General features: G+C 42.0%; 1 protein-coding gene across 6 annotated transcripts in view; it reads left to right on the top strand.

The window, feature by feature from the left end:
• Positions 1–24402, top strand: part of PLCL2 (phospholipase C like 2) — a 110599-nt gene extending 86197 nt beyond the window's left edge. For 5 of the 6 annotated variants that reach the window (XM_035130403.2, XM_035130401.2, XM_035130400.2 and 2 more), the window contains 3 exons: positions 9221–9296; positions 12697–12806; positions 17469–24399. In XM_035130403.2, coding sequence (XP_034986294.1) covers positions 9221–9296; positions 12697–12806; positions 17469–17648 — 366 coding nt within the window. In that variant the 3' untranslated portion in view covers positions 17649–24399. Of the gene's footprint in view, positions 1–9220; positions 9297–12696; positions 12807–17468 lie in introns of all 6 variants that reach the window. The other variant, XM_060280687.1, reaches the window with a different exon arrangement.
• The last annotated feature ends 354 nt before the right edge of the window (positions 24403–24756 follow it).

Here is a 24756-nt window from a genome sequence, read left to right as displayed (position 1 = left end):
ATGCTGCAGCCTTTGCTCTGCAATAGAATGAAAACATGGGCATTTCCTTATGGAATGTTTTAAAAACAAACCTTGGTTTCCATGGTAAGTGCCTGGGCTATCTCTGATTTACATTGTTTTCTTCATTCTCAGTATGCTTTGTGGTTATCATGGATGTTTCTGAAAGTACAACAGTTCCTGGGTCAATCCATCTCAGATAAATATACTAATTTAATATTTAACATTTCTTTGTCAGAAATACCTCCCTTACCATAAAAAATTAGAGCAAACATTTACACTGGTAACTGAAGTAATCCTCTGTGTAGTTTAGTATTTTAAATTTATTTCTGCACAATGAGTAACTAGAGAGCTCACAATATTTGTTCATTAACCTACAAAAGGGTGTAAGCTCTCTCCAGTAAAAATACTAGCCAATATCAGAGTAATTTAAAATGACAAAATACTACAGGGAATTGAGGCATTAAAGAATGAAAATGTGTTCTGTGTTAAAGGAGAAACTTATAATTATTAAAGAACTAGTGTCAAGTGAGCAAGTATTTTCAGTTAATTAAGATGTCCCTGGATAGTTGTTAGATTATACATTTTCCTCATAAAAATATAAAGCACAATACATTTTTTTTCAAATTCAGTATACATTATTGCATGCAAACAGTTGAGTTTGCATTTGGGAATTTCCCCCCAGGCTATTCTCCTGTGGACTAATGGAGAAGTTGCAAATTATTTCAGTTGGGAATTGAGCCTGAACCCACATTTGGATGTATTTATAGTATTTATGTATTTATAGTATTTATGTATTTATAATAAGTGGAGAGATGCTAGAACCATAAGTTACAGAACAGGAACATTGCTATATCTAGTTGAATGCATAACATTCTTGAAACAAGCATGAGGCCCCTGGTTAATATACTGTGGTACCTCGGTTTATGAACAGTACGGTTTAAGAACCATTCAGTTTACAAACTCCGCAAAACCGGAAATAGTGTCCCAGTTTGAGAAATTTACCTTGGTCTAAGAACAGAATCGGGACGGTGGAAGGGCACCGGCGGTGGAAGGCCTCAGTAGGGAAAGCGTGCCTTGGTTTAAGAACAGTTTTGGTTTAAGAACGGACCTCCGGAACGGATTAAGTTTTTAACTGAGGTACCACTGTATTATCAACTCGATTGAATGACTGAAGGATTTGGCACACCAAATCTGGGAATCAAGAAGACCATAACCAACCGGGAATTGAGAACATAGCTCCACCCCGAAACTAGATTAAACATACATGGTTCTATGTTCAGTTCCTACTACAGGTTCATTATGGCAACTGATAAATTGCAATGAGACAAAATTGTTGTACAATATTGGTTTCTCCTTCTCACCATGGGACTAGTAACACCTACTGTCCTGCATTTCCTTGAAACCCTAAGAAGAAAATGCTTTCCTTTAGCTAAAAGTTCTGATAAAATGGGCGGTGTAATTATGAGGTATAAGGGGATAATACAAAAACATGTTTATTACACTTTTGATGCAAGGAAATGAGACCCCCTCCAAGATTAGATTACATTGTGAAATACATGGAGAGATATTTTGTGACGGATCCAAAGAGTTCTTAGGAATTGTGAATAGGACTGGACAGCTGGAATCCAAAAGGGGAATACGAGAGAGTTGCAGTTAAAAGGATATTACAGAGCTGGAAAAATCAGAAGAGGGCAACCAAAATGATTGTGGGATATGAGCAATTTCCTTATGACGGAAGGGTGCAATTGGAGTGTTCTAATGTTTTTAAAAGTCTGTTGGGAGCCCCCCAGAGTTGGTGGGGCAACCTAGTTAGTTAGATGGATGGCATACAAATAATAATAAAAAGATTAGTAGTGGTGGTAGTTTTATATATTATTTATTGATTTGTCACTTTCCGTACACAGAAGTGTGTCCCAAAGCAATTTATAGTTTAGGGGGCGCATATTAGATGTGTATAAAATGTATGCATCAGGGGTAGAAAGTTAGTATAGGTTTTTCTCCTTCAAAATGCTACAACTTGTAAGAACAAGATGCTGTATTAGATGGTTCTTTCTCCAGCATGGATTGCTTTTTTATACATATAAAAAAGTACAGTCATACCTTGGGTTACAGACACTTCAGATTACAGACTCTGTTAACCCAAAAATAGTACCTTGGGTTAACTTTGCTTCAGGATGAAAACAGAAATCGCGCGCCGGCGGCAGCGGGAGGCCCCATTAGCTAAAGTGGTACCTCAGGTTAAGAACAATTTCAGGTTAAGAATGGACCTCCAGAACGAATTAAATTCTTAACCCGAGGTGCCACTTTAGTTAAAGTAGGGGAAAGGCTTTTAGGCTGTTCTAGAGAGGTCAATCATGTTCTCTTCAAGCTTTGCCCACTTGTCTCGTAGATGAATAGCACCACAATGTACAAATATGATTTCTGTATTTGCGTTGTAGTGAGAATTAAATACATGGTTGTCAGACCAATTGGGAATACCAGACAAATTCTATTTCTTAAACCTTGTCCAAGCAGTCTTATATGGATGACAAGTACTTTATTGTAAACATAAGTAACACCCAGAAGATTTGTTTTCATACAATGGCAATTTTGGACAGCACTTAAAGCAGTAGAAATATCATTATAAATCGACTTTGATTGTCTGGGCCTAAGCACAGCTGGTCAGTAATGAGGTTACTATTGATTGCTGTCTTGTTTGCCAGTTCTTTTCCCTATGTGCTGTCACAGAGGTTGACATAAAAAGCTGCTCTTAAGTGAAGGTCCACCAATCCCAGAAGTTGTTATCATTGAAATTATAAGGTATACAAAGAAAGTAAAGTTTCAGAAAACATTTTGATAGGCAATAGCTATTTTGTTTGTTTAATACAAGCTATTAAGTTTGTTTAATGCATGCTATGTGTTATTGCCAACATAATTATAGAGGTTATGAAATGCTACAGATTTGCCAGAGCGGTAGGTATAATATCAGTGGCCTTCTCCCAGGTAGTACTATTTCTGTAGTAACAACTTGTGAGCCTGCTCCTCTGGAAAAGCATTTAGTGAACGCTACTGACAAATCTTGAGATTAGGTTAGGTTGTGTGGCGATACCCCGATGCCTCCCCGAGAAATAAAAACACTAGACACATTGCATAAGGTTAATGGGCATAGAAGGCCACAACTTTATTGATTACGGATGTAAGGGGGTATTGGCCTAGGCATTGGATCTAACCGACTGTATCTGACTCCAGCCCGCTCTGCTGGCAGTCTGTGAAAGGTTAACCACCGTTGGATGAGTCCTGCGATGCACATCAACTAGGAGCTCATCCTGGGGCCACCGCTAGGCTTCGGACCTACCACGGCTTCGGACTTGGCAACGCCCCCGGACTCCTTAAGGGAGTACCTTTCCACATTTTGGGGGAGGTGATGGCCGCAACCTCCCCCCCCCACACCTGTACCTTCACGAGATAATCCAATGCCTACCGCCCAAACCCAAGTTGTGACGAGTAGCTACGAGGTAGGCGAAAACCACAAGGCCTGAGCCAATTTGCCAAGTGGGAAAAACTCCTACCAGGCCCCAATAGGCGACCAACCGTAGTCCATAGCACTGTCACGAAGAAACCCTGCCTATGTGGGGGAGGTGGGTGGGAGAAACGCAGTTGTTGAATCCAGAAAAGAAGCAAGGCAGAGTCCCTGCCGCGCTCTTGTTCAAATAGGCGAGCCGCGCCCCCCGAGCGACCTAATTGGCTGTGCTAGGGGCGCGCCGCGGCAGGGAGATGACCAATGGGCTGGGGGGGAATGCTAACCATTCCCCCCCACCACGTGAAGGCCTCGTGGCGCCCACAACATCTCCTCCCCCCGAGGTGGGGAAGAGACTTTGGTGAATCAGAAATGAAGCCCTACGACTCTGTAAAATGTTAAATAAATGAAGAACATTGCAGTCGTTTGGACACACTCCTATATTGATCTACAGTGAGAGCAAGTAACTTGTGGCTCCTCAGATGTTGTTGGACTACAAACCGCCATGTAAGATCTTAATTAGTATCTGTTTTCAAGTGATCTGACAAGTGTCCATATCTGATAAATAGTATTTTAAATCTTCTCTCCATAGTTAAATCGTTGTCTTGTTTGGTGGGTTAGACAAATTTGCCTTGCTAGACAAATTTAATTCGTTCTGACAGTCAATTCATCCTACGAAAAATTCGTCTTGCAAGGCACCGTTTCCCATAGGAATGCATTAAAAGTTAATTAATGCGTTCCTATGGGCTCCGGGGGACTGACGGCAGTGGCAGCGCTTGCTCGCTTGGCTCGCGGAAGGCAGGCAGGCAGGTGGCAACAGCCCCGGAGCCTTACCGGGCTGTTGCCGCCTGCCTGCCTGCCTTCCGCGAGCCAAGCGAGCAAGCGCTGCCACTGCCGACGGCAGTGCCTGAGCTGAAGCACAGCAGCCGCTTGGCTCGGGGAAGGGCACTTGCTCGGGGAAGGCAGCCCCGGGCTGTTGCCGTCTGCCTGCCTGTCCTTGCTGTCGGCGGTGGGGGGGAGAGGAACGAACGGAGAGAAAGGACAGCTTTCTCTTCTTTCGTTCCTCTCCCCCTGCTGCTGAGCGTGCACAGATCCCGGGGTTTGGAGAAGCACTGAACCCCGGGATCTGTCCTTGCTGTCGGCGGTGGGGGGGAGAGGAACGAACGGAGAGAAAGGACAGCTTTCTCTTCTTTCGTTCCTCTCCCCCTGCTGCTGAGCGTGCACAGATCCCGGGGTTCGGAGAAGCACTGAACCCCGGGATCTGTCCTTGCTGTCAGCGGTGGGGGGAGAGGAACGAAGGAAGAGAAAGGGCTGCTTTCTCTTCCTTTGTTCCTCTCCCCCCCCCCGCCCGACAGAGCCAGCATCTGTCGGGCTAGGCGGCAGGGGGGCGGAGGACCCCTTCTTCCCACCCTTTGTGTTCCACTGGTCTCTGCCGGTTGCCCCTCACTGCTTGCGGCAACTGGCAGAGGACCAGCAGAACACAAAGGGGAACCAGCTGCAGCGCGGAGAGAAGGCAAAGGAAGATCAGCTGACAGGCGCTGACAGCTCATCTTCCTTTGCCTTCTTCCCACGCTACAGCTGGTTCCCCTTTCGCTAGAGGAATAACCCTGTAGGTTTTGTGATCAGAGGTATTTATGGCCACGCTTCGCAAGATGAAGTGGCAGCCATGGAAAACCTCGTCGTCTTGTGAGGCAACCTCTGATCGCAAACCCCATTCATCGAGCAGGGCATTCATCTAGCGAGGTACCACTGTATGCTAATATTTTAATCCTGAGGCCCGGTTAACACTTATGACGTTCTTAACTTCTTGAGACATTGCAAATCTGTACATAACTTCTAGTTCTGCAATCTCGTCATTAGGATAGAGGCTAAAGGATTACCTTCATATTACCTCTCTTAGTAAAGTTGCATAACTGCTCATGCCTAACTATCCATTTAAGTTCCCGATGGACAAATTCTTACTTGAGCTGCCTAATTCCCAGGTCCTGATGGAGCTCTCATACCTAGATGTGACTCCAAGCCAGTTAATGTATTTCAGAAAGGCTGTGCCCATATTTCCACAGAATATGGACTGCATATTTTCTCAAAATGTTAATGTTTTGGGTAACATTTGAAATGTTACCCACTCAAGCGGCTCTAGAAGTAGACAGTGGGAACTCTTAAGACTTGCAGTCATTGAGTTCTCTTTATTTTGAGTTCTTATCACAATTCCATGAAAAATGGAAATAAATAAACCCTGTATTTCTAATGGCAAAAGAATTCTAAAGGACAAAGAGGGATAAAATAGACCTGATAGACATTAAGAAAAGGCTGGATACTGTTTCTTACATCAATACTGAGTGTTTTGTTGTTGTTTGGTCATTTACTCGTGTCCAACTCTTCGTGACCCCATGGACCATAGCACGCCATAGCACGAGTGTTAAAGGTAAAGGGTAAAGGGACCCCTGACCATTAGGTCCAGTCGTGACCGACTCTGGGGTTGCGCGCTCATCTCGCATTATTGGCCGAGGGAGCCGGCGTATAGCTTCCAGTTCATGTGGCCAGCATGACAAAGCTGCTTCTGGCAAACCAGAGCAGCACATGGAAACGCCGTTTACCTTCCCACTGTAGCGGTTCCTATTTATCTACTTGCATTTTGACGTGCTTTCGAACTGCTAGGTTGGCAGGAGCTGGGACCAAGCAACGGGAGCTCACCCCGTCACAGGGATTCGAACCACCGACCTTCTGATCAGCAAGCTCTAGGCTCTGCGGTTTAACCACAGCGCCACCTGGGTCCCTCCCACACAAGTGTTAAGTTAGCACTGTTTAAAAGTTGCTTTTACTTGTCAGATTCAACCACTTAACGTGACCTTTGCTAATTCAACTTTTAGTATAAGTGTATTGGGTGAAATTCCTAAAGCAAAATCAAACCCTAAACCAAGTAGCTTTTGCCCTACAAGACTGAACTACACAATTTTGTATTCATCCTTAGTGACCTGTCTTTTGTTTTAACTTCTTCTGCATATCCCTTAAAAACCCCGAAACCCTCCTTACTAAGCTTGTATCTTGATTGCCATTATATTACCACTGAAAGCTGCAATCACATTTTAAGATGTGTCCCATTTCACTTTCTCATTGGAGTTGTTTATGGTTGGACCTTCTTGGGCTCCTTTCCACAGTCGTATATACCTTGTAATGGAATCCTGCCATGGTTTAAATCCTGGCTCATTTAGAAGCTACTAACCACAGTTTCCAGTTCACAGGAAACTATGGTTAACTGCGGCTCTGTGACTTATTTCTGCACTTTCCTCAACCAAGGAGCAAAGGGGGTGCAAGGGGGTGCGTATCCTGGCTTATTTAGTCATTATTCGATTGGGTCAATTGGACAATTTGGTTTGGAGCAGGGTAGTTTCAGGGTGAAGCAGGAAAATATGCCATGACAGAAGAAGGCAACAAACTAGAATAAAGCTAAAGTAAATTAACTCCACTGAGGGGAGGTAATGAAAAACAGGTTTTTGAATGTGCTCCAACAACCCTGAAAGTGAGACACTGAAATAATGAGTAAATGATAATCTGAAAACAAAGAGAGGACTACAAAGGATTTATTTCTGCTATTGGATTTTCTGTATTTTGGATCACATTAACTTGACAACCAACTGCAGGTATTGCTATAAGGTATTGCTTATTGCTGTATATTGAAGACTTATTGCTGTATTGAATCTTCAGAAAATAATCACTAACAGAATGCTGGGATTGGCTTCAGATGTCATGCTTAGAGTAAACCAACTGAAATCAATGGGATGTAATGGGTTTACTGAAAGTATTTCAAAGCCCTTTATCATTAAACTTGTGAATTTGTGAGCCAAATTTTTTAATTGGTTGGTGGGCTCAGGATATACAACCTAGCACAGGGCATGGCACAATTTCCCCCCTGCTTATTCAATGTTATTGCCTTCATTAAATGTTTCTTGAAGAGTCGTAAAATAATTTAAAGATAATTTGCCTTTCTGTGCATTATTTATAAAATATTTGGGTTGCATGATCTTTTGCCCCTTATTTATAAGAGCCTTATTTATAAGAGCCTTATTTATAGGACCCATAAGAGCCTTATTTATAGGACCCAGGTGGCGCTGTGGTTAAACCACTGAGCCTAGGGCTTGCTGATCAGAAGGTCGGCGGTTCGAATCCCTGTGATGGGGTGAGCTCCCGTTGCTTGGTCCCAGCTCCTGCCAACCTAGCAGTTCGAAAGCACGTCAAAATGCAAGTAGATAAATAGGAACCGCTACAGCGGGAAGGTAAACGGCGTTTCCATGTGCTGCTCTGGTTCGCCAGAAGCAGCTTTGTCATGCTGGCCACATGACCTGGAAGCTGTCTTCGGACAAACGCCGGCTCCCTCGGCCAATAATGCGAGATGAGCGCGCAACCCCAGAGTCGGTCACGACTGGACCTAATGGTCAGGGGTCCCTTTACCTTTACCTTTTATAAGAGAGAAACTGAGACTGGGCTATCTTTTGGGAGTATGGAGACTATGAAACTATACAAAGTTGACCTCATCTGGCTTGGAGATGCTTCTGCCGTGTTGTGGCAGTTCCCCTCTTTAGTGAAAACTGCTTCAACTCATCAGTGCAGTGCCATGGTAGTGACATTTCCCTGGCATCCTTGCCGTTTGCTAGGCAGTGGGTCTGTGAGGAAATATTTGACAGATCTCAGGCCCTGTTTGATAGCATTTTGTTCCGACAATTCAGGATTGTGGGCTTTTATGTATCCACACTGGGCCAATTTAAACTCTAGCCATGAAATCAATGTTCAGCGTTGCTTCACAGCATGTTCTCATGGAAGTATTCTAAAAGGAGCAACCTATGCATTTTATTGCAAAATTACACCTGTAAACCTGTAGAATCCACGAACACTCTCACACAATTAACATGGCAAATTCTGACACTTTGAAATGCCTGTTAGTGAAGAAGGATGACTTGGCATATTAGCAAATAAATAAGTGAGTACAAATAACAGCCCTGTGAATATGTTTTCCTTAGCCAGGCAATTATTATAGAAACTTGTACATTTGCATAGGATCGAATTACTAGAACATATGTGAACTTTTCAAAGGTATTTTGAGTATCTGAGAAAAGGGGGGTATAAATCTAAATAAACAGCTTTTTAAAAAAGTAACACAGTAGTGTCCATAGGCTCCAACTCATAGGGCTGAGGTGTCTTCAGCCCCCCAAATCTGTTGGGATGGGACTGAGGCTCTCCTCCTCCCCAATCTTGAGGGGTCGGGCCTCGCAACACCAGGCCTCAGGGGGTGGCAGTGGGCCTTATGGCATGTGTGGCTCGTAGGTTGGACAGAACTTGGCGCCTCTGGTAGTGTCACCTGCAGTGTTGTAATCTGAGAATCAGGGCCGGCTCTAAGGCAAGGCTGGGTGGCGCAATGTGGCAGGGCGCCGGGCCGCCAGACAGCCGCACCGCGAAACGGTGCGGGGTGCGGGGTGGAGGGATCTTAAGATACGCTTAAGACGGCCCTGCTGAGAATGTTTAGAGAATGTTTAGAGAGGAGCCACAGCTCTGTAGCAGAGTTTATCCTTTGCAAGTGGAAGACCACAGTTGTCCCGTTTTAATCTCTAGCAACTTCAATTAAGAAAAGAGCTCGGGTAGGGAAATACGTTCTGCCTGAGAAATGGCCAGTTCATGCAGGCCAGAATCATTGCTCATTTTCTCATTGCTCAAGTTATTCTTTTGTTACAGATGATTCAGACTATCAAGACACTGATAGAAAATGCAGATAACGTATATGAAAAAATAGTCCAGTGCCAAAAAGCAGGTAAGGGACACAACTCTTGTTTTTATTCAGCATTCTGCAATGGGTTAACATATTCTACTAAAAGTGTAAAAATAGTCGCACATCAGTAAGTAAATTACTTACTTTTTGGTTTTTGTGTTAAAGATTTTAGGAGTTATGTGAGAGTTATGTTTCTTTGATACATGGAACATTGCTGCTGATTACTCTGTTCTTTCATTTTTCATTTCAATTTACAGTGAGTAAAAAAATTACTTTTTGGCTGAGTGAAACGTTTTTGGCGAGTGATTTGCCAAAGGTCTCACATTAGCCTTAACTCGGAAAAGAATCAAGATTTGCCTCAGTCTGCCAATGCCAAAATCTAAAAGCGTTAACTGGAACAAGAATTAAATGAGCAGCTTTCACCTGACAGGGAAGTTTAATAGCATTTAAAATCACATATAATATTTATAATACATAGTATACAGCTTCCCTGTCTCAATTATTTCCATCTTTTATTTGACAATGAAATAGTGAAAATATAGTGTGCTGGCAGGATTTCTCTAAGGATGGATTTATGCCATTTGGAAGCAATGTATATACAGTGGTGTGGGTTGCGAGCCAGGGGATCTCACAGTTATAGGTCATTTATTTTCTACCTATTTTTGTTTTGTTTTGTTTGTAAAGCAGAAAGTAATACATGTCTTGCAGGTGTAATTACATTTTTTAGGACTAGATAGGAATGCATTTTTTGCAGGTGAGTGGAACAGATGAAGATCTAATTATCAAAGTGCTGGAAATTAATCTGCAATTGATATCATTGCATTTATCACAAAGAAAACAAAGATGTTTCTGTTGGTCTAAACGCCATGAAAAGCTTTATACAGTGGAACCTCGGTTTATGAACACCTCGGTTTATGAATTTTCGGTTTATGAACGCCGCGGACCCATCTGGAACGGATTAATTCACTTTCCATTACTTTTAATGGGAAAGTTCGCTTCAGTTTATGAACGGTTACTCCGCGGACCGTCTGGAACGGATTAATCCACTTTCCATTACTTTCAATGGGAAAGTTCGCTTCAGTTTATGAACGCTTCAGTTTATGAACAGACTTCCAGAACCAATTGTGTTCATAAACCGAGGTACCACTGTAGTTAGAACTCTTCCTTCCTGCCTGATGAATTGTCTAGGAAGGTTGTGATCTTTAACCTTTACCTGTGAGTAAGCCCATTGGGTGGTATTCAGTACTAGTCCTACTCAGAGTTAATGGACATGAACTTAGGTTCATTAATTTAAGTGGTTCTACTCTAAGTAGGAACCCATTGAATTTAGCAGAGTAGGCAGGCACAGGATTGCACTGCTAAAGATATCAGTGGAATTGCTTATTACCCCAACTAAGCAGTCTGATTAGCACATGCACTTTGGAGGTGGTGTTCTGCCTTCATGGGACCATTTCTTTTTGTCAGCGTGAAAAATGATGTGGTCCTTATACACTGAAGCTCCTAGGGACTGCTTCATATGACAGTGTGATTTACGATGTTTCTGCAACATGTTCTAGTGCATTAGTTTGTTTTGCGATGCTTTCCCAAGAGGGATTATAGCTTTTGTTAACAAAAGTACAACAGAAATAAACCATTTCAGAGATTTATAGAGTTGGAAGGGACCACGAGAGTCATCTAGTCTCAACTCCCCCTGTGATGCAAGAACCTTTTATCCAACGCGGGGCTCAAAACTCATGACCCCAAGATTAAGACCGACTGAGCTATTGTTTGTGGTATAAAAAGTTTCCACCACGATGTTATGGGATGTGCACTGATTGGAAGTGAAGCAAAAATTTTGCATGCGCAATCATCATAAATGGGCAATAGAAAGGATGTCTGATCCTACTAACAAAGTAGACTGTTTCCCAGGCATTTTCAGTAAGACATGTGGTAAACTGTTGATTTACGTACAGTAGTTGCAGCATGGAGCCCACAGTGCACAAAAGCCTTCAATGCTGTAGTTGGGGAAGTGGTGGATGCAATTGTTGAACTGGGTGTGCGTGTGAAGTCTGACCTGCTCCATGCTCAGGTTCTGATTTAACAGGCCACTGTATATGGTTCAATATTAACCTATCAAATATTTGTATTAATAAGTAACCTTGGTCTGGCTGATAAACCTCCAGTGTTTAGTTACACTTATGTTTGTTTTGTGCAAAAAAAAAAATGTTGCTGGATATTTTTTGCACTGCATTTAATTATGGCCAAGTTGTCTTTGATGAAGGAGGAAAGAGAAGTGGTAGATGAATATTTTTGACATAACATCCTGATTTTGCAAATTCTTTCAGGAAGCAGCAACCTTGACTTGCATTTTCAGTCCCACAAACACATGGGGGTGTAACTTTGTTTGCAGTGGAATTTTCCCATGGGCTGTGTTTAGGATTAAAATCCTTCTGTGTATCTTTGTCTATGCAGACACATGAGTCTACACTGATCTCTACTAATTTTTTTAGGTAAAAGGTACAAGGTTTTACCTTTGCTCTAGGGGTATGTGCGTGTTTGTGTTGTCCCACCTCAGACTTCAGATGGAGGTTCACATGAGTGAATCCTCCATACAAATTAATTCCACATAAAAAAAACTAGAAGGTCAGGTAGAAAAATTGCAGCCTAGTCATCTCCCTGACAAGTTAATACTTTTATACATAGTATTTAAAAAAGTGATTTCTCAGTGTCTTAAAGTGGTATCCTCAGCTCATCAACCAGGTAAAGCCATCTGCATAGAGCTATTATTCTGTTTCTTTGCATCAGAAAGATATTCTCCTTGTTAAGACTTCATTTCTTTTTCATATACTGTATGCTGTTTTATCAACTATTCATTCCAGCAGTAATACTCTTTAGCCAAATGGCAGCCTTCTAGTGTGTTTCCTGAGGCAATTTATCATTCATGCTGTTTGACTATTTTGCCTTTTAGAACCTTTCTAGACACTGCCTTGAAACTTTCAAGAATACAGTTCTAAAGGGGAAAATATTTTAGTCATCTACAAGGGCCCTGAGATTGCCCTTTATTTATTTGCTTTCCTCTTTTGAAATTGGAAAGATTTGTAAGTCACTGTGTTTCAGCATTAATGAGCTGTCATCATTAACTGACACCTTGTTTAGTTGGTAGAAGCCAAGCGTATCAGATCCAGTATGTATTAATGCAAAAATAGTTAATGCCCTATCATGTTGTATTGCTTAGCAGAGACATTAAGAAAAGCGGCATCACTAGGTGAACCTCCCTAGCCCCTTGTGAAAATGAGATTATACTCAGTTGTGATCCCTGTTATTTTGTGTGCTCTCTAATCATTGTGCTGCAGCAAATCTTACATGACTTAATATATAGTTGGCAGAGATTCCTTGTATGTATAAGGTATCACTTCATTTTCTTCATATTATCTTAGGTCAGTTTTGTTTTTCCTTCCCCCAGCGATGGAGTTCCACGAGAACTTACAAAGTATAGGAGCCAAGGAAGGTTTAAAGGAGAGAAAGCTACAAAAAGCAGTGGAGAGCTTTACCTGGAATATTACAATCCTAAAGGTATGTCTTTTTAAAGTTGAATACTTTTTGAAACATAAACCACCATGCTTAGGCCATTACCAACAATATGATAATTAACGGTAGGTAGCCGTGTTGGTCTGAGTCGAAGCAAAATAAAAAAATTCCTTCAGTAGCACCTTAAAGACCAACTAAGTTTTTATTTTGGTATGAGCTCATACCAAAATAAAAACTTAGTTGGTCTTTAAGGTGCTACTGAATGAATTTTTTTATTATGATAATTAACATTACACTATCACAAGTGTGGTTCTACTGATTACAAAGTTTGACGATACTTAAAATGGAAATGCTGTCCTTTTGTTGAATTTACAGAAACATTTGTGTCTTGGATATGAACAGTATAGCATCACCCTTTATTAGTTAAATGCAGCTGGAATACTTGTCTAGTTTTAGCCACAAAGACATAGGAATAAAAACTGCACAGATGATAAAGGGTGGAGAACATCTGGCTTTCCAGATGTTGCTGGACTACCAGCTCCCGTCATCACTGGCCTTGATATCTGGGGCTGACAAGAGTTGGAGTCCAACAGCAACAGATTCAGTGACAGGCAGCAACTCTCCAGGGTCTCAAGCAGAGGTCTTTCCAGGGTCTCAAGCAGAGGTCTTTCACATTGATGTGTTTAGCTGACCTTCTTCGCTGGAGATTCTGCAAATGAATAATAATAATAATAATAATAATTTATTATTTTTATCCCGTCCATCTGTCTGGGTTTCCCCAGCCACTCTGGGCGGCTTCCAACAGAAATATTAAAATACACTATTAAATATTAAAAAGCGATGAAATGAATGCAATGCAGTGAAAATCAGTGTGGGCAGAGGCCCTATTGGGGACAGGCGCTCCTAGGTGTCAGGTGCACCTGCAAGAATGAAGAACTACAGATAATCTTCAGGATTTTCCGAGTAAGCTATTCCTGAAGTCTCCTTTGCATTCAGGGCACACAACCTTAGTATCGACCCTCAACATAACTCTTCTTTAACCGTTTCAGCTGCCTTGCGCACAAAGGCTGCTACTTCCCTACACCTGTAAAAGATCACATGTCTAATAAAGGCCACTGGCACATGGAATCAATGGCCCAGAGGATATACGTTGTGTCATATTTAGACTCTGCCCTTTGACACATGGAACTTGTGCAAATAAAATGAGGTCCTCAACAGCAATGTGAAGTAAATTACACTTAGAGACCATTATAGCCATGGCCAAACCATTAAGCTTCTTGGTTGAACCTCTGATTGCTATATCCACACCTCAGTAACCTCAAGACCAGGGGTTAGCATACTTTTTCAGCAGGGGGCTGGTCCAATGTCCCTCAGACCTGGTGGGGGGCTGGACTATATTTAGGAAAAACAACAACGAATTCCTATGCCCCACAAATAACCCAGAGATGCATTTTAAAGAAAAGCACACATTCATTCTACTAATGTAAAAACATGCTGATTCCCAGACCATCTGCGGGCTGCCGGATTAAGAAGGCGATTGGGCCGGATCCAGACCCTGGGGCCTTAGTTTGCCTACCTTGCTCAAGACGCTATAAAACATACTGATTGTTAGGCACTCCCTGGAATAAACATGGTGGTTTACTAGTTGATTTAGAGTTTGCTTGGCCATATTTGAGATGGGGAAATGATAGACATCAAAGAGCATTGCACTTTTTGTTTCTTTAAAACAGTTATTTAAAAGAACATTGCCAATGTTGTTGGTGTTCCTGTTTCAATGTTTTCTTTTTAAAAACTTTCTAGTGATAGCAGGATCCCCCGTTGTCAGACTATAAAATTGGCATCATAAGCGCTTTTTATGTGACGTGGCTAGGGCTCTAAAGAGGCTCTGCGAAGCTATTAGAAATCTGTTTACTTCTTTGAAAGGAAGCAGCTGAATTAACATTAATGCAGTTAGGAAGAGAAAATTAAATACTTTGCCGTTCTTTTGAAAAGTATCAATGGTACTTAACGAGGTACACAGGAGAGAAAGTATTAACATCTTTTCTTTTTTAAGAGCTGCATATGCTTGCTTCACACTTCTTCTCTATGCTTAACTCCATCTTAAAAAATTTGCTTTACATTTTGCATGAATTTAAAATCATATAATAAACAAAGCTTTTTTTCATATGGAAGTATACAATTTAAATGCAGAGTTGTTTCCATTTGTTATCAGCAATGTTTTCCATTCAGCAAAATGGAAGAAGTGGCAAAGTTAGTGCAGCTGCCTGCCTGTAATTCATTCCCCAAACAGATTTGCCCACCGAGTAACTCATCTCTGCCCTAAACTCTGGAATCTATTTTAACGACATCACATTTCATGGCATTCTCTCTCTCCCACACACTTTTTGAAAGCTTTCCTTCAGTTTTTCAAAAATACAGTTTCATCTCACCTCCTCTCAGCTTCATTCTTCCCACTCACTAACTTGTCATAGAATTCTGTTGTAGAAATAGAATACAAACTGTAAACCTCATCTTAATTCCCTCCCACACATCTCAGCAAAGCAGCCCATCTTTCCTGGCCTCTGGTGCTGCGCCAGCTGTGGAGAGATGGACAAAGTGAGCAAGTCATTTTAAGAAAACTGTTTGCCCTCCTAAGATACAAAAACTAGCAATTCATTTACTAGTAATATTTCAGAAAGCAACATGTTATTTATCAATTTACCTCTTGGAAGCCATTTTGGCATATAAGTAATTTACAACTATAACATCCTTAATTAAAATGTACGTACAATTAAAACAATTTAAAAACAAACAAACCACAAGGTCAATTCAGGGAAATGTTTGCCTAAACAAGCACATTTTTAGGGACTCTTGTATTTCAGTAGGGAGTGTGTTCCACAAGCACTGGTGTTACCAGTAAAAAAAGTCTGCTCTGCGTTACCACAGGCTAATAATAATCAGGCCTTGAAGAAACTAGCCAGATTCCATTAGCCGATCACAGTGCCCTTATGGGACAGTGAATATGCCATTTGTGGAAAGTGTTATTAAATTATTTCCCATTAAAATTAACTTGCTCACCTTTAGGAACAGGCCTTGGAGCTCACTCAGTAGCAACTGTTCTCTAGAACCCATATATCAGCCTTAAGCTTTTTGATCAAAGACTTATTTTGGAGTTTTGATGGATGTGGCTATGCCCTTCTTGAAGAGAAAAATTTCTAAGTAAGTGTTGAGTTTTGCTTGGGGTTCCTCTGCAGTTGCTAGCAGCTTCTGAATTTCCTATCAGTTATAGCTCACTTTATTTACAAGTAACAGATAAGCAGACAAGGCAGCTGAAAACTGCTTCAGTTGGGCTTCAGTTCGATTCTAAGCGCTGTGAAAATTGCACCCAGCATTTAATTCAGTTTATTTTAGCAAGAGTCTGCTTAGATTAGTTTAGATTTAAACAAACCAAAGTGAAAACAACATGAACTAAATAAATGAATCTGTGCTGAAGTTCATAGAAATATTTGTGATAAATTACATATGTTTCATCTGCTCTACCATAATGTTTCATATAATTTTTTTTTCCTTTTCCATGGGAATTTTAAAAGGATACCAGTTTTGTTTTGAAAGATTAAAGAATGCCACTGAAGCCAGAGTCCAATGAATGGATGTTCTTCCCTACAGAAAAAAACTCAACATTGACATATGAATATTCATAGGGGTTTTGGTCTTTCTGTTTTATTATTTAATTGGATAGCAATGCAAATAATTAGATTCATAGAATTGTAGAGTTGGAAGGGACCACAAGTCCAACCTCTTGCAATGCAGGAATCTTTCTGCCCAAGGTGGGGCTCAAACCCACAACCCTGAGAAGTCTCATGCTCTGCCGACTGAGCTATTCAGCTAGTGGTGTCTTTCCCAGTTCTGTAAGATTTGCTCTGTATTCTTAGACCATGATTGTATGGTCCAAGCTGATTTTCTTAGAGGAATGCAGTGTCTGACTTATCCTCAAGGTCTGGAACCTTGCCACACTTGTGGTTTTCTGCTCTGCAAAGCATTCCACCCTCCAGAGAAAGTCGGGGGAATTGTCCTAGAAGCAGTTTTCCTTATGCTTGTGAGAGGACTATACTGCCATCCTACCAATAGCTCCACAGAAGTTGCTAGTGATTATTATCAGAGTATCACCCAACCCTTCCTATATGCTTATTTTCTTTACATACAAGCACTGCTCCTATCCCATAAGCCATTCAGCCCATGCCAAAACCGCTTACTTATTGGAACTCCTGTTCAGAACAGGGCTCTCCTGCCTACACCTGGAGCGCTGGCCAACGAAACTGAAAATAACCTGAAGCCTGTGGACATGCACACACGCATTGCAGCTTTCTTTTTTGGAAAGGTAGCTGCTGTCCCTGAGCACTTGGTTCCTAACTCTGAATGTTACAAAGAGGCTCAATATAAAGGCACTGCAGTTGCTGGATCACAAGGAATAATAAACTCCTGATGGCTCTTGGATTCCATCCACAACAATAAAACTTAGCAAAAGTTATTTGCCAAGAATTGTTTGGTGGGAAATATTATTGTCTTTTAAATGTATTCAACCAGTTGAATGCAGTTCAATCCAGTGTGTGTGTGTCTTAGCTCAAAGTAATCTGGTTTTCATCATCATGAACTAGGCTGTGGTACAATGAATCAAGTCTAGAAAATGGCCTCATTATTGATAGTTGTGACTGCTTTTGTTCTTAACAGGGGCAGGCTGATCTTCTCAAAGATGCTAAGAACAAAGCCCTGGAGAACCTAAAGCAAATCCACTATGCTACTGTTTCATGTGGACTGAATAAGCCAGGATCAGAAACAGCCGAGGGTTCAAAGCCCCGTCGAAGCCTGGAGGCTATACCTGAAAAGGCGGGTGAAGAAAATGGAGAATGAAAAAACATTCTCATTATTTTGGAGTTTATAACTCTGCAACCATTGTAGCTGCACAAGACATTTTGCTTTGCACTTACTACTAGTGGGAGGGGAAATCCTGGAATTTTAAAAGCACAACTGGAGAAGCTAATTACAATCCATGAAAACTGTGAATGTACATAGCAATTCTGTGTGCAGAGGCAACTGAATTGTTCTAACATGGAAATAATATTGCTGGCTAAAACACTCTGTATATGTGTAAAAGATGTCATGATTCAATAACCTTGTGCAGAAAAAATATCATTGTCATTCAACAGAAAAACAAATTTGTTTTCCTGACTGGAAATACATTATAATGGCAAGGGAAGGAGCTTTTGTCATTGCTCAGAAAAGTGCCTTGGTTTTTGGGGGAAATCTAGGTGTGCAGTGATTCCTTGATTTAGGAGCAGTGCAGTTCTATAATAGTTTGTTGTGTTAGGCCTGCTGTTGCACATCTAACTTAAAAATCAGGGCTGAAAATGTAAGCAAATGCACAGATTAAGCAAAATTCTATGATGAAGATACTTGGCAGTGTTCAGCTTTGAAAGTGCTACTCTTTTGGGTTTCTTTTGTTGTTGTTGTTGAGCCATAAATAAAAAGGGGAATGTAAATACAAAGTGCTTACTCCTGGCACAGTGCACTGTGGGAGAGCCATTGCATAGAAGGAACATGTGCAATCAGTCAGCCATTAAATGCCTGAGTAAGGTGTATATACCTATTTCCACCTAAGAACATCTGCAGATGTCTACAGCTAATGTAAAAGTGACCAAACTGCAAACAAAATACTGTAAATAGTTTTATCATTTCGTGGAAGTGAAGAAGTAATTCACATTAAAATGTTTTATGATACAATTCCCATGTTATTGGCCTAAAACTGAAGTTCAATTTTTGTTTCGTTTCAGGTTTTTAAATAGCCTTTTTAAACTTCCAGATCCATCAATCTTCCCATTACGTGGTTTTAACATGGATTTGTTTTTCGAAATTTCATACTCACTGTAAGCTGAATATACAAACCAAGATCTGCCTCCTAATGTTTCTGCTAAAAATAATAAAATGGGGTATGCCATCACAAGGTGCAATAAATTTGAAGCAAATGAAGTCAGTTTTAAGAGATTTAAATTGTCTTTTTGTCGCGTGCCAGCGCCAACCCCAATTTTGTTAAAGACAACCTTGATCCAAAATGCCCCAGAGTTCTGTGCACCTCAGAAACGCCATTCCCTTCCAGCAAAGCCTTCTCAATAAAAGATGCATCACTTAAGCCAGTGTTTCTCAACCTTTTTTGGGCCACGGCACACTTGTTCCGTGAAAAAAATCACGAGGCACACCACCATTAAAAAAGTTAAAAATTTTCACTCTGTGCCGCCCTATATTATAATTATGACTGTAAGAAACACTTGCCAAATATTGCTTTCCGGCGGGTTAGTGTTATGTTTTGGCGGCCGCCAGGCTCGTTTGCAATGAGCTTCGGGAAAGAGGAGGAGAAATATTGCTTTCCGGCGGGTCGGTGCAATGCAAATCGCCCTTCTCGTTGCCGCACGTCGCGGCACACCAGCCAGCGTCTCGCGGCACACTAGTGTGCCGCGGAACAGCAGTTGAGAAACGCTGACTTAAGCAACACTGTTAGAATTTCTTACTCGAATGATTTCAGTTCAAGCAGTGCTATTTTTCTGGGAAAATATTCTGTTCTTTTATCATGACAATGGTGCCCACCTGAGATGTGTCAGAACTGAGTTCCAGCTGAAAAAAGCCGTAGGTTCGAGTATAAAAGGTAAAGGTAAAGGGACCCCTGACCATTAGGTCCAGTCGTGACCAACTCTGGGGTTGCGCGCTCATCTCGCATTATTGGCCAAGGGAGCCGTCGTATAGCTTCCAGATCATGTGGCCAGCATGACAAAGCCGCTTCTGGCAAACCAGAGCAGCACATGGAAACGCCGTTTACCTTCCCGCTGTAGCGGTTCCTATTTATCTACTTGCATTTTGACGTGCTTTCGAACTGCTAGGTTGGCAGGAGCTGGGACCAAGCAACGGGAGCTCACCCCGTCACAGGGATTCGAACCGCCGACCTTCTGATCAGCAAGCCCTAGGCTCAGTGGTTTAACCACAGCGCCACCTGGGTCCCAGGTTCGAGTATAAATCGCTGCAATGTTGTAGGCTGAAGCTTTAAGGACTGAATCAGGACTACCACCTGAACAGTGGATCAGCCAGTGACAATACTAGAGGCAGTCCTACAGTGAAAGGCTATACAGAGTAGATTGCATTATACTGAACTTTGCATCTGCAGAATCGGGTCACCAATCTTGTTGCCACCAAGAGAGGTTTCCCCCGGACACTTTTTCTTTGCCAGTTCTCTGCTGAATGGGTGGAGACAGGGGCACAGCCTGGGTGTGGCCAGATAAGAGGTGCAACCAGCAGAACAGCTCACTTCCCTTTTCACAAGAGCGGTGGGGGTAGGGATGGCTTTTAAATAGGCCTCTAGCCTCTGAACTGTGGGTTGCCACTTAAGCAAAGACTACAGTTGTGTTAGTCCTGTGCAAATTTACCACCCCTTTCAAGTCCAGTGGATGAAACGATATCGAGTTGTGGAACTAAAGAAGGGCTATCTGTGTTCTGCTTATCTTAAACTATGCTGGGATTGTTGTTTAGTCGTTTAGTCGTGTCCGACTCTTCGTGACCCCATGGACCATAGCACGCCAGGCACTCCTGTCTTGCACTGCCTCCCGCAGTTTGGTCAAACTCATGTTCGTAGCTTTGAGAACACTGTCCAACCATCTTGTCCTCTGTCGTCCCCTTCTCCTTGTGCCCTCCATCTTTCCCAGCATCAAGGTCTTTTCCAAGGATTCTTCTCTTCTCATGAGGTGGCCAAAGTATTGGAGCCTCAGCTTCACGATCTGTCCTTCCAGGGAGCAAAAATTATATGCCTGTTGTCTTTGTCCATGGAGTTTTCTTGGCAGGGATACTGGAGTGGCTTGCCAGTTCCTTCTCCAGGTGGATCACGTTTAGTCAAAACTCTCCACTATGACCTGTCCATCTTGGGTGGCCCTGCATGGCATAGCTCATAGCTTCTCTGAGTTATTCAAGCCCCTTCGCCACGACAAGGCATTGATCCATGAAGGGGATCTATCCATGCTGGGATAGATGATACCTTCTTGCTCAGTGAACTAGCAGCCTTATCATTGCATGTTGCTGTCCTCCAGTTGCCTTCCAAACACCTTTAAAGATCTAGATAAGCCCACCAGTGCAATATCAAGCCGTCAACACACACCTAAAATCACCAGGAAGTTCTGCTTCCTGCCTGTGCCTCATCTGGTTTTGTTTTCTTCACAAAAAGAAACCTCTTCCTTAAAACGTAAGCACAACAAGAGTAAAGTGCAATCCTATTTGTGGTGTCCCTTCCCCTGCACTGCACTGCCTTCCAGAGCAAAAACATAACTGGCATGACATCCTCTTTCTGCAGTTTGTGCTGGTAACTTGGCTCATTGGCTCAGCTGCCTGAGCCCATGGAAATATGACAGAGTCACATCTATCGGCATTTGCTGATAGCATGGTACTGGGCGCACCAACCAAGGAAGGGTCACAATCTGTAACAAGGAATGGCAGAGGGAGGAAGAACTTTTTGGTTGGGAACAGGGAATTACGGGCCTCTCTGCTCAAGAGCCAGAGACCAAATCATGGCTCCTTCAGTCAAGTTTACTTATCCAAACTAATGCCCCATCCTACCATTCTTACGTGCCACAATGCGCATGAGGACCAATGTTACAGGAGCTCCAGTTTTATACCAGTGGCTCCCTGCACCTGTCTTATTAATAGGCCAAGAAAAAAATGGAGAAATGTCTGATGGACATTTCCAACCGATGTCAGAAAGACTTGTTCACAGTGCCCCCAAAAGGCCCCAAAGTTGTGCAGGCAGCTGTGCATGCAACAGCATGATTTGTCCCTTAACCTCTGCGTAGGGGACAAATAATTGGCCCTTGCTTGAAGGAAGATAGAAAAAGTCTCCAAAGTGAGATATCATGTGGAAAACGAAACAGCTGGCAACCCTGGTTCAAGACAGGGCTTGCTGTGAAGTGTTCTTAATGTTGCTTAAGGAACAATTCATTGCCATTATGGGATGGACAAGGGAGCAGCTGCACCTGGAACAATTTGCTGGATCAGGGAGCATGATAATAGAAGCTGTTTATTTTGCAAATACTTTAAAGGGCATTTGCAGTTACATGAGAACTTGCACGATAAATTGGCCTGGGTTGATTTCATATGTCCATGCTGCATAGGGTGACCCGATACATTGGCAACTATTAATATTCGTGTAGAAAAGGGAATTCAACAGGAAGTGCAGTTTGTGGTTTGTAATGCTGGTGTGACTGACAATGTGAACCTGCTCATATATTCCGTATTCCAGACAATGATGATAGTGACAAAAATGGGTAGGTTGCCCTAGCATTGTATGAGTCACATTTACTTCTATGGCTCCTGCTATTGAACTGTCAATCTGATACACCCTGGGATAAAGATGTGGAGCTTCCTCCCACCCCATTTTGAAGCAGTTAAAAGAAATCCTTACATTGGAAGCGAAACACTTATCAATACTCTATCCGATTAAAGTGGAATCCAATTTTCTCTGATGAAGTGAGGTGGTACTTATGACACGCTCTGGGTTTCACTTGATAAACTTGTCTCCACCAGCGGGTATCACATGATTACAAGACTCTCTGTAAGAGCTGATCTGAGATAACCACTCCACACTAGCATGCTATCATATAACCATGCAAGTTATCTGATGGTGAAGCACAGAAATTTGAATTACCTTGGGCTGTTCTTGCAACACTGCCCAATGTATCCTGATTTCTGCAAAGAGTATAATACACCAAATACTTCTATCAGTATAGTGCCCCTCAGCAACAGCTTTCTGCTGAATCACTTAAAACTCTACTTGCATGGTTTTTAAAAGGCAAGTGCCCATATTCTTTCACACAGGCTTATTCATTTAATTGAAACACTTCAAATGGATATTGGGTTGGGAAAGGTTACATCACGGTAACACAAAATCATCCTCAGCAGTTGTGCTGAGCTATTTAGCCTAATGATGACAATCGGTCTATGATAAGTCAGTCAAAACTTGCTCTCGCAACTAAACAAACCAGTATTGGAAAAATAAAATTTAACGTGTTGAGCCCCTACAAAATGGTGGATAACACTTTTCATTTGGCTAAACGGCACGAGGCGCTCACAACTGGATGGAATTTTGGGGCTTCAGCTCAATACTTTGCGCATAAGAGACCTTAGGTTCAATCCCTGGCTTTTCCAGGTATGGCTGCATCGAGAGGTCTGTCCAAAACCATCTCTGTAAAAAAATATGGAGGTAGATTGACCAAATAAATCTGTATAAGGCATTAGAGCTTTTCAGCACATAATTGCTGTGTTCCAATTTGGCTGAAAACCATAGTGCTGGTCATCATTTACAGAATGGTAATGAATCATGGTGCAGAGATTTGTCCCTGTTCAAAACACAGGCCTAAATACTTCTAAGGAAACTAGGACCAATTCTTAATTATGGGCAACATTCAACGTTTGTCATACTACCAAGCAACCACATTGAAATAAATGGACTTACATTATGTAACTCTGTTGATTCCAGTGTGTCTGCTCCGAGTATGGCTAATGCTGAATATCATTATCCCCCTATTATTATTTACAATTTAATAATAATAATTTGGCACGCCATTGCACCCTCCTCGGATAGAACTACAAGATACCTTATTGTTTTTGTGGTCACTTGGACAACACAAGGCTAGTAAATGATTTCCTGACAAACAACGGTACCAGCTTAGATGTGTTAATACGAAGAACTTCAGTTAGTGGTTAAATACCACTTTACGCAGAATAAACCACATTTTTATCAGGCCACTCACCAGCTGTGTGTGTACATTAAAGATCTAGTTGGTTGCTTTTCTTTTAATTGTTGTAGACCAGGCATCCCCAAACTTCGGCCCTCCAGATGTTTTGGACTAAAATTCCCATCTTCCCCGACCACTGGTCCTGTTAGCTAGGAAACAAGGGAGTTGTAGGCCAAAACATCTGGAGGGCCGCAGTTTGGGGATGCCTGTTGTAGACCATCAACCATAGCTGCCAAGTTATCCCTTTTTTAAAGGGATTTTCCATTATGCTGAATAGGCTTCCTCGTGAGAAAAGGGAAAACTTGGCAGCTATGCATCAACAAGTCTGAACAACTAAATGCTACTAATGCAACAAACACACTAAATCAGAAGGCTTGTCTGTTGATAAAACTCAACAGCAACTCAGTGTATCTACCACAGAGCTGCAGGGCCTACAGAAGTTGTTTGACTACAATTCCCTTCACCTTTTCCCATTGGCCATGCTGGCTGGGGCTGAGGGGAACTGTAGTCCAGTGACATTCCGAGGGCCACAGGTTCCCCATTCCTAATCTACTGGATGTGGGTAAAGCCCTGAGCAGCCTCTGAGTGATTTCCACCACCAGAAAGGTCTTGGCTTTCAGATGGGTGTTTTCAGCTGAACTGCTCAGCCTCATTTACAATGACATCATTGGAAATACAGTCTGTGTCCTCTAAATCACTCCGACGCACGCATTCGCTTTCTGTCGGCTGAGCACGATTTGCCTCCGTGTTAAAGGGTTTTGTACTGGAATGGGGAAGGGGGGGGAGAAACATTTCATAGTAAGACATTTAAATGCCATAGATGTCACAACATTAGATGGTTGAGAGGTGTGTGTGTGTGTGTGTGTGTGTGTGTGTGTGTATGAGAGAGAGAGAGAGAGAGAGAGAGAGAGAGAGAGAGAGAGAGAGAGAGAGAGAGAGAGAGAGAGAGAGAGAGAGAGAGAGAGAGAGAGACAGTGCAGAGAGCTTATCAGGGAAACGACATGCAGTTAGTGGCACTTTACATATGGTGCCTCTATGCGCTGGTTCTGTGCAGTTTTTTTTAAATGTCATCTAACTGCATAAATTCAATTCAGATGCAGCCATTATTATGAGAGCATCAATAACAGGAAAATCTAATTAGGGGATAAAAGGCTTGCAAGGGATGGAGTCCTTTTTCATATTGAAATGGTAATGAATTA

Source organism: Zootoca vivipara, chromosome 12 (assembly GCF_963506605.1).
Source record: "Zootoca vivipara chromosome 12, rZooViv1.1, whole genome shotgun sequence".
Taxonomy (NCBI): Eukaryota; Metazoa; Chordata; class Lepidosauria; order Squamata; family Lacertidae; genus Zootoca; species Zootoca vivipara.
Note: the sequence above shows the minus strand (reverse complement) of the source record. Positions and strands in the feature narration are given on the sequence as shown.